The sequence below is a fragment of the Arachis ipaensis genome, chromosome B03 (assembly GCF_000816755.2).
Source record: "Arachis ipaensis cultivar K30076 chromosome B03, Araip1.1, whole genome shotgun sequence".
Classification (NCBI taxonomy): domain Eukaryota; kingdom Viridiplantae; phylum Streptophyta; class Magnoliopsida; order Fabales; family Fabaceae; genus Arachis; species Arachis ipaensis.
The window spans coordinates 123,206,676-123,217,067 of NC_029787.2; the positions used below are offsets into that span (position 1 = coordinate 123,206,676).

General features: G+C 31.9%; 1 protein-coding gene across 2 annotated transcripts; it reads left to right on the forward strand.

The window, feature by feature from the left end:
• Positions 6,989 to 9,967, forward strand: LOC107631427 (zinc finger protein 4). Of its 2 annotated transcripts, XM_016334871.2 has the most exons (3): positions 6,989 to 7,456; positions 8,161 to 8,695; positions 8,805 to 9,967. In XM_016334871.2, the coding sequence occupies exon 3, from the start codon at positions 8,896 to 8,898 to the stop codon at positions 9,667 to 9,669; it is 774 nt and encodes a 257-aa protein (XP_016190357.1). In that variant the 5' UTR covers positions 6,989 to 7,456; positions 8,161 to 8,695; positions 8,805 to 8,895; the 3' UTR covers positions 9,670 to 9,967. The 2 variants fall into 2 exon arrangements, with proteins under 2 accessions (XP_016190357.1, XP_016190356.1); XM_016334870.2 differs by lacking the exon at positions 8,161 to 8,695 and having other exon boundaries at positions 6,991 to 7,456.

Here is a 10,392-nt window from a genome sequence, read left to right on the forward strand (position 1 = left end):
GGTCTTGAATATGAGGCAGTTTGAGTTGGTTGTTCTCACTTTGGGCTTAACCCAATGATCTTTGGGCTTCACTTGAAAACTTAATTAAGACTATATCATTACTTCCAGAACATCGAAAATGAAGTTGTGTTATATACTGGTCCAGCCCCTCTCTCTTTCCCAAAACTTTGATTCGCCAAATAAGAGTGCCTGACAAAAATATAACGGTCAATTTTATAATGGCTATGAATTGATCTCTAAATTTTGTTTAATTTGTTTTTTATATTAAATTTTAAATTTAAAATAATTTATTTTTATATTTTTAAATTAAATATTAATTCTTAATTTTTTTGATAAGTTAAGCATCACATTTTAAGTATCATAACAATAATCAAATATAAAAGAGAAAAATAGGGGAAAAAAAATCTTGAATGGGAATAACATTATTTTTTGGATCATTTCATCCAAACGTAATATTTGTATTCACTTTCCATGTTTTACAATTTACACAATATTGAGTCTCACAAAATTTCTCCATATCTCCTATTATATTATTACTAGTACTTTTATTCGTAGTAATATTATGAGAATATAAATTTTTTTAATTTACGGTTTATTTTGTTCTGAGAGTATATCATGCATGGTACAAAAGATTTATAAAATAAAACTACTTTTACAAAAAAAATTGTAGGTTGACAAAAGTTTTTGGCTAAGAAGACTAAGATATTTGTAGATAAAAAATTAAATAATAAAATTTTTAGTTATTATTTTTATATGAAAGATCTCAATTTTAATAAGAGAGTAATATATGATATATAATATAGGTATATTTCAATTTCAATTTTAATATTTCAATTTTAATTTTAATGCAATTAAAGAATGTTATGTTGCACATTTTGATTGTCAAATTAGTAATTAATCATTGATATTGATAATGATATATAAAATAGATAGAGTAATTGAAAGAATGAGAGAAATAAGAAAGAAAGAGGAAGGAGGGGAGATCTCTTTAATTTTGGAGGGAAAGATTTGATTTCAATTGCAATGATGGAGTGACATGTGGCACATTTTGATTGTAAAATTAGTAAGGAAAAGACAAGAATTATTTAATTTTGGAGAGAAAGATTTGATTCCAATTGCAATAAGAAAGTGACATGTGACACATTTTGGTTGTAAAATTAGAGATATATAATAGATTATTATTATTATTATTATTATTATTATTATTATTATTATTATTAATTTTACAACTAAAATATGTCACATATCACTTTTTTATTACAATTAAAATCAATTTTTTCTCTAAAATTAAAGAGCTATCTCCTCATCTGTTTGGTTGGTCGGTTATCGGACGATTCGGGTTGGAATCCTGGAAAATGGTAGGGGCTCGTCAGGTCGTGGACTTCCGGCAAGGAGTGTGCGAGGTCCTGAGCACTATGTGAAAAGGGGTATTACCTGCAAAGACACTCCAACGCTCTTGTCAGTAAGTGTGCAAGCGAAAAGGGGTGATGTGATATGTGACGTACCTTGGGGGAAGGGTAAATCCTTCCCCTTATATACTGTGTCAGGGGTGGACCCTACAAGGACAGACCCACTTTTCCGGGACGTTCTCCTACAGCTGTGAGTGAGCTGTCTAGGACGCGTGTCTGGGTTGGTTGTGGGGCGCCTCACCCGTGACCGTCCGGGTCGGGTGACGCCCGGGTCGGGCCGACCCATGGAGGGTTTGGGTCAGGCCGTAACAGAATCAAGATTCAATAATCAAAATTCAATTAAATATAAAAGTATACGCATTAAATTCTTTTAAGTTTTGGATAATGAATGTTAAAATTAATTATTAGTAAAATTTTAAATTCTTTTACATGAAAATAATAACTAAAAAATTTATTATTTGATTTTTTTTCTATCTATGAAGATCCTAATCTTCTTAACCGACAAAAATTTTTGTCTCAAACAATCTTTTTGTAAAAATAGTTTAATTTTATAATTTTTTTCCTATCATAATCTATAATGTTAAGGATGTATCTTTTTCAAATTCCAATAGTGTGGGTGCAAATCATTGTTGCAAATACGAAGTGAGCTCCAGCAGAGAACCAAACACCATGCAAAGAAAGACACAAGCATGATATAGAATAATATATAGTAATATTATTCATGCTTTGTGATTTCACCATAGAGAATAGACAAAGGTAGATAGAAAAAATACTCCCCCATTATAACATATAGAATAATCGACTTTAACTATGTCAACATTGAAAAAAAAAGATGTGGCTTACAGATACAACTTGACTTTGAATTGTAAACAAAGAAGAATTCCTCAACACACATGGCATCATATGATGTCATGCATAACACAATAAATAGAAATTGAAGCAAGCAACTATATATATACTTTGATTCGAGATTTCACCACTTATGGTATTTCCCTAATTAAAAATATTGTTCCTCTTTTGTATCCTATTATGTATCCATCTAAGGCATAGATTCTATGTACCAATAAGAATCTTTAAGGTATAGTATTTCAACCGTTTATGCACTGATCATGTTTGGCCATATCATATGCCAGTAAATTAAAGCATAGTAGTCAATCATCCAATTGATGTTCATATAAATGCTCTAAGCACCAATAGTGTTTTATCTTTTATCCCAATTGAACAATTGTTTTAATGGTGTCTGACCAATATTGGTTTAATTTAAAGGCCTAAGGTTCAAAATTCAAATTTAATCAGAACTCAAAGAAGCGTATTAGGAAAGCCCTCCAATTGATGATTGGAATAATGAACATATTTATGTATGTGTTTGACAGTAAGATTGAATTTATATTGGAAAAAGACATGGCTATGAATGAATGACTAAGCCTATAACCTCTGGTGGGCTCTTACTAATCAGCACTAACTACATCTTTGTGGTAAAATTAAAAAAAATGTAAAGTAATTGAAGCATAGGAATATATTAATGGTCACCAACTAAGTGGAACTACGAACTTACTTAAAAAATATCAATATCATTAAGAACTGTAATTATCACTAGAGAATTATTATGTATTATCATCTTCTGCACTAATTAATGCTTATTGCTGTTGATTACATGCTATATTGCTATGCATTTTTTATTTTGAAGAAATTAAATTAAAATACTAATATATTTAAATACAAATTATGTCTACTTCTCTAAATATATATTATATGTATTGTTTAAGTAAATAATAATTCAAAAATGGACTAATTTGAGGCAGTAATGGAGGCAAAGGTGGTGAAAGGAGTGTGTGTTGGGAACTGCACTAAGCTGCGGAGACATGGACTTGTCTCTAACTGCCATGACCAAAAGTTGGAGTGTCACTTGGTCACGTGCCATTTCTGTGATCGAGAGTAAAAGGAAAAAGAAAGTATAGGCATGAAACATGAAACATGTAAGTTGTAACACTAATCTTTTGGCTTTGGCACTGTATCCTAAAATTTATAATAATAAGGTACTGTACCTTTGTATTGTTTATTCTTGTGACTAATTTCGATTGGACTAAGATCAAACACACGTGGATACTATGATATGTTGACACTACATTGGGTTAGTATTTTTTTTGAATTAAAAATAAGAATATTTGTCTTGATCACACACTATTAGAGTCACTAATCTACTTTGAACATGTGCTTAGGCCTTAATGGGGCTAGTTAGTAGGTAAAGCATTTGCCTCTAGCCTAGGAGTTCTTTCAGGTACAAACTATATGGAAATTGTAAAATTTGCATTGATTTGAGGAGCCTATGTGAGTATTCTTCCTCCACCATCTCCAACTTTATAAGACTAATCCTCTTTGAACATGTGCTTAAGCTTCTAAAGCCAAATTAAAATATAATTTTAACTTTGGCTGTTTCAACAAAAATGCCAGATGCAGGATCCAATTTGTGCATAAAAATATTCTAACATAAAGTGCTTTTTGTATGATAACTCTAGTTTTTTATACACCTTGCCTTGTCAGCCCCATTAGATAAGTGCTTCCCTTTCATGTACTTTCTATATTATAATATTTATTGGCTTTTATATGGTTTCATTTTTCTTTCTAATCTAACTAAATTATTCTTTTGTAATTGCGTAGTTGGTGCCTTCAAGATTACATTGAAGCATAATCCTGACACATTATACAGTAAACGAACAAGAAAAAAAAAATCTTACAAAGAGAGAACCTTAAGTAATTGATCACAAAACTGGCTTAAGAACCAACTTAATTTATAAGAAGATTTATTCCACCTAATCCGTATATTGATAGGAACATAAAGGTTGAAATAATACTTGCTTTTGTTTTAGACTCTCTAGTTTGTAGGAGATCATCCGTACAGGGACAATAATGTAAATTTGATCTTATTATTACACTAAATAATTTGAAACTCTGCTAACATCCGAGAATTTAAGATATTTTGCATTTTAATAGAGAGACACAAGCAAAATTATTTGCTAATTTCTTTTATGAAAATTATAGAGATTGGTGGGATTAAATAATATTCTGTCATATCATTCTACCAATTTTATTTTGGCAGAAAATAGTATAAATTTTGAGAAAGATTAATGAGTGTCTATTTTATAAATGTTCTTAAGATGATCAATTTGTATTTATATAAAAAAAAAATTGATAACATTTCAGAACACATGCCTAAAGTCCAATTGGTCCCTGAGGTTTAGTAACTTTAAAAATGTGTGAGGGCGGTTTTATTTATTTATTTTTTAAATGGATTTGTTTTATATTTGAAAAGAATCACAATTGAATATGATGAATACCCATAACCCACCAGATAGATTTAAAAGCTTTTGAATTTATTCTCAAATCACATCACTATTTTATCTTATTTTTTTATTAGCACATTCCTCTATTGACCCTGTACAAGGAAGTGTTTATGATTGAAAAGATAAACATGTCATATGATTATTTGCGAGAGCATTATTGTATAGGAGAACCGTTGTGATTGCAATCATGTGAATCCATGTTGGTATGCGTACAATATACCAATGGCTATGTAATTATAAGCAGGGATTTTATATACAAATGTGACTTCCAAAAAATTCTGTTCACATTTTGCATAGAGGTCTAATATAAGTCACTTTTTTTTTTTTGTGAAGAGCCATGAATGTTTATAGCTTAGCATGATGGATTTTGTGAGACCCATCTATTTCAGATCTAATAAATGGGATGAGAACTCTGGCGTGGCTGAAATTATAGATCAAAGGAAGAAGAAAAAAAGGGAGCAAAAACATTGGACCCTATATGGCTATGATGATGCTATAATTTCGTGCGTGGAATAATGGACCATCCCATTAGCAAAAATGTCAGTTTAATGATGGAGATTGAAGGCCATGTATGGTAATCTCTTTTAGTGAACCTTGTTGTGTTTCAATTTGGCCTCACAAATCCTTCTACATAATCTTAGTATTATGTAATGGCTAAGATTGATGTCCTTTTCCAAGAACAAAGAATCACACATGTTCAATTGTAAGATTGGTTTATTCGGAAAAACAGTGGCCAAAATTTGATGAAAATGATTAGAGCCAATGACAAGTAACTATATATACTATACTCAATCAAGACCATGCTTAATTACTTTGAGAAATTTTATTATGATTATCTCTTTTACAGTTAAATGTGAAAGACAAAGGGAATAATTAACTGGGCAGGAAAATTGCAAGGAATAAATAAAGCTAAAGAAAAAAGGTGTGATAATAATTGATGATATAAAAATGTTATTATTGTTAAGAGAGGAAGGACATGTGGTGTATTATTTATTATTAGGGGAGTGGGGTTGTTAAAAAAATAATAGGAGATCCGAAATTAAAGAAATGAATGATGTTATATGTTATAGTAGCATAGCATAGGAAAGTGGCATAGTGTAATATAATGGTGGACGTGATGGATGGAACCAAATATATATGAAATGAAACTACTGAAAGCTGACCCCATGCACTATATGGTCTATGACTCTATGGAGTTATCTGAACGCACTTTTGAAGTGGGAAAGAGAGAGACTTTGAGAATCTTTGGTGGGAAAAATAAGAATAATAGCTTCACTACTGTTAGCTTGTTTTTGCTTCTATCTCATACTGTGTCCTCAATTCAATCAACTCACTTGAGGTTTCAATTCTCAGGAAACCCCAAAATTTTGGAAAGGATGTGCAGTCCCTCACCCTATTTGATCGAATCCTCCTTTAATGTATTTATTTTTTAAGAATTCAAGATTAAGACATCTTAATGTATCTTTTGTAAGATGAAAATTTATGTGTGTAATTGTTTTTGTTAGTGTTGCAAGTGTGAGGAGTGCTGAAGTTAGTCTCACATTAAAGAAAGCAAGGAAGAGTGAGGAATTTATAAGATGAGACACCCATTAATTTAATATTTGAAAGTTTTGAGTTTGATGTATGTCTTCTCATCTCTTGATTCCTCTCTGTTTTTATGTAAAGTTGATAATTAAAAACTATTATTTCAAAAGAGCCTCATGTTAAAAAGGAGGGACAATGATTTTCTTAAATTTAAATTTTTTTTAGATAAACTATGCATAAATTTTAATTTAGTCTTCTCTAAATTTTTTATTTGTCTCAGAAAGTTCGTCACTGTTGTGATGGAGACTGAATGTAGGCTACATCGCACAAGATAGCTGAATCAAGATACATCTCTGTGTTACTTCTTCTTTTCTATTTCACTTCTACTTCTGTTGCTCAGGAGACAAAATGAAAATTTCTCTCATCTCGTCACGAGACAAAAGTAAAAATATCTCCTAAGTTTCTTTGAAAAAGCATAAGTAACATTTAGAAAAAAAAAAGAAGTTAAGATTCAACCCCCTTCTCTTAGCCACTGTTAACCATCAAACTATTTTTATATAAAATTAATAACATAAAATTAATAATAATTTAGTTAAATATATTAAATTGTTTAATAATTTTTAATTATTAATTTTATATAAAAACAATTGCATGTCTCTGTATACCTTTCTTGGTCTAAATCTATGTAGTAAAATTTAGAGAAATGTGTTGTTTTCTTTGGATTATAATTTGTGGCAGCACCTTCCTTTCCTCTGAACTCTCCACTTCCCTGTTACCTTTGCTTTACCATAATTAAACATCAATACAATACCCACCATCTCTATGTCTTTTCTCTTTCTCTCATTCTTTTACTCTTCCTTTATTATTATTCCTTCTTCTTTATTTTCAATAATTTCAGTTAAAATATTGTTCTATCATATTAGGAATTAAAAAATTGAAGAAAGAAGAAAAAGCTCTCAGCTCTCTCTCACCTTATTATTATACATACCCTCTCTATTTTAGTGTAACCAGGAACATAAAAAACACCAGAGGCTTGTGTTTTGTCTTTCTCATAATAATCAAGCATACCAAGAAAAAGCAACACTGGGGATTCATGTCTCCAATTCCATAGCAGTGTTTTATAGGGTGATCTCAGAAGCAAGCAAGCAAGCAAGCCACTCTCATCGCTTGATCTTGCAACTTGTATGTGATCCTGTCACCTCTATAGTATATTTTTAACTGCTTCTTGTCTTCTTTTTTTCTGGTTCTTTCTTTCTTGGTGTTTCTGAACAAGTTTTCTTGGAATCACTGCATAGAACAAAATGGTTGATATAATTCTTCTATCTTACAACACTGCCTTTCATACCAACCATTGTAGATTTTGATTCTGGTCTTTAAAGTATCACACGTTACAAGTAAGACTTCTTGTTAAGAAAATGAAACAATTATATATGCATGCAATTATCTGACTGGGCGTATGCAGATATTGCCACTCCTTCATGTTTCTGTTACTGTTTTTTTTTCTTTGTTTTGTGTGATGACATGCTGGTCACTCACTCATTCACTCACTCTAACTCTTATAGATTCTGAATCATAACCTGCACTTGCAGACTTGTAGTTAGGTTCCGTGGCTCTCTTCTTTTCTTTTTTCTATATGATTAAGTTAGACTAAATTATGGTTTTCAATTTCCAAAGCCTTTGGCTTTTGCAAATATCTATAACTGTAATAGTCTGCATACAGAGTCCAAATATGATTTCAGATCATAGTAAGTAAATCTTGTTTGCTTATATTTTTAGTACTTATGGAAAACATTTTCTACTACTAAGAGCTTCTTCTTCATGCCTCTTGCTACTTTGTTCCTTATTTTTCTCTTTTCTTTTTTTTTTTTTCGTTCACAAACTTACAGAAGAGTGGGCCAGATCACAAGCACATGGTGAAGCGGATTCAGTGTTCTTTACTTAAGAGAGTCTAATAATCTTTTCCTATCATAATTGTCAATACATAACTAATTTGACCTTAAATTTCAATCATACATTTGCAAGTTAGAAGGCTTTGAGTGGTCCATGTTCAGGAATATTGTTTTATTATTAATAATAATAATAATGTTGGGTCTTTGGGTCAAACACAGTAGGTAGAGAGATGTTGTTTAGGATAATTAAAGAAAATATTTGACCATTGTATTGGATTTCAGATCTCCCACAATCTAAATAATGGATTTAATATGTATTAGGTAAGCCAAATTGGGAGGAACTGAAGAGAAGCTATAAGAAAAACTTGTTGATAATATTAATTGTTTATTTTTAAAGAAATATGTCGGTAACTGTTTAGTTGCTGCACCTGTGGTAGCAGTAGTACAAAAGCTTTTTGATCAGAAAGTCCCACATGCACTTGAATCACAAGACATGGCATCATTATTATTCCAATGGAAGTGTGATTCTATGGTAGGAATAGCATGCCTGTGTTTCTTTACCCATTGTGGATAAAACAATAATAGTCTTTCACTATTCTGAGGTCAAACTCATTCAAGAATTCATGAATTTTTCATTGCAGGAGAAAACAGCTCTTAAATAGGCCCTCCCTATTCTGATGGTAGATTGTTTCACATAGACTGAAAGTTAGCATTATCAGAGTTAATTAAACCATGAAACCAAGATTTGATCTGGAATTGGAGGCCTCAGCAGCAGAATATGAATCTGAGGTTAGCAGCCAGGTTGCTTCCAACATATCCTCTCTTCAAGAAACCTCTGCAGGCCCTTCAACGGACACCTTAACCAACTCTTACAAACTCGCGAATCCAATGGAGTTCGATGCTCTCTCGCTTGATTTAACTCTCAGCTTTGGCAACAATGAAACAGGGGAAAAAGCAGGGGATTCAATAGGACTCTCATTCTCTAGCACTAGTGAAAGCAGCAATGAACCAACTTTCCAAACTGGCACTGTACCAAGAGTCTTCTCTTGCAATTACTGCCAGCGCAAATTTTTCAGCTCGCAGGCTCTTGGAGGCCACCAGAACGCACACAAGAGGGAGCGAACGCTGGCAAAGCGCGCCATGCGAATGGGGCTATTCTCTGAGAGGTATGCTAGTTTAGCATCTCTGCCTCTTCATGGTTCTTTCAGATCCTTGGGGATTAAGGCACACTCTTCAGTTCATCACCAAGCATTTGCACCATCAATTAGGCCTCCTGAGATAAAAACAAATGCAAGATTCGACCAAGGTTATGTCGGCCTTCCTATATTCTTGGAGGATGATGAGTCAGAACTGCTCTGGCCTGGTAGTTTCCGGCAGGTTACTAGCGAAGGAGGCGATAGCAATCAGGCATTCATGCTGGCCGGGAGTTCGAATTTGAGTTTTACTGAGGTGAATCCACCAGTTGAGATAGATAACTCTACACCTGAATTAACATTGAAGCTTTAAAAGTGGTTACTTGGCACATAATCTATATGTGGCTTTGAGTTTGTTCTGCTTTGTTGTTATAATTTTGTACAGTTTATCAAGAGAGACATGCATGGAAGGGCTAAGAGTTTCAGATTGGATAGTTATATTTGCTTGGTCTCATGTATAACTTTCTTCCTTCAGTATTCTCTTAAGAATTCTTGATTTGGTGTTTTGCTTAATATGTTATCTAATTGTATAAGAGCTCTCAAGACTGGGAACACCATTTTGGAGCTTCTTTGTTTGTGATATATAAATCATGTTTTTTTTTTCCCTTACTACTACTGCAGTGTGTTTGAATCATTTGTTTCTATTTTGGATCATATTAACTCATGAACTATTTAGCTCTTTTTGGTAATGAAGTGGTCAATGATACTAATACTGACTAATAAAATTCCAGTCTTTTAATATGGCATGTTATATAATGTATAATATATAGAGATTCTAATAGATAATGCATAAGAATCTGAACAGTGAATAGTATAGAACCGAAGAGCTTTCAAGTTTCAACATCATTTACCGGTTTTCACAAAGTTGCCACGAGTGATGCAATAATGATACTTCAACTCATTATTCTCGGTGTGAAATTATGTAAACCAACTTAGAGCTTGGTTGAAAAGTATTTGACTGTGAAAAAGAAATTTTAATTTTTTTTTTAAAAATTCATTTTTTTTTAAATTTAATTTTATGGTTTGAAATGATTTT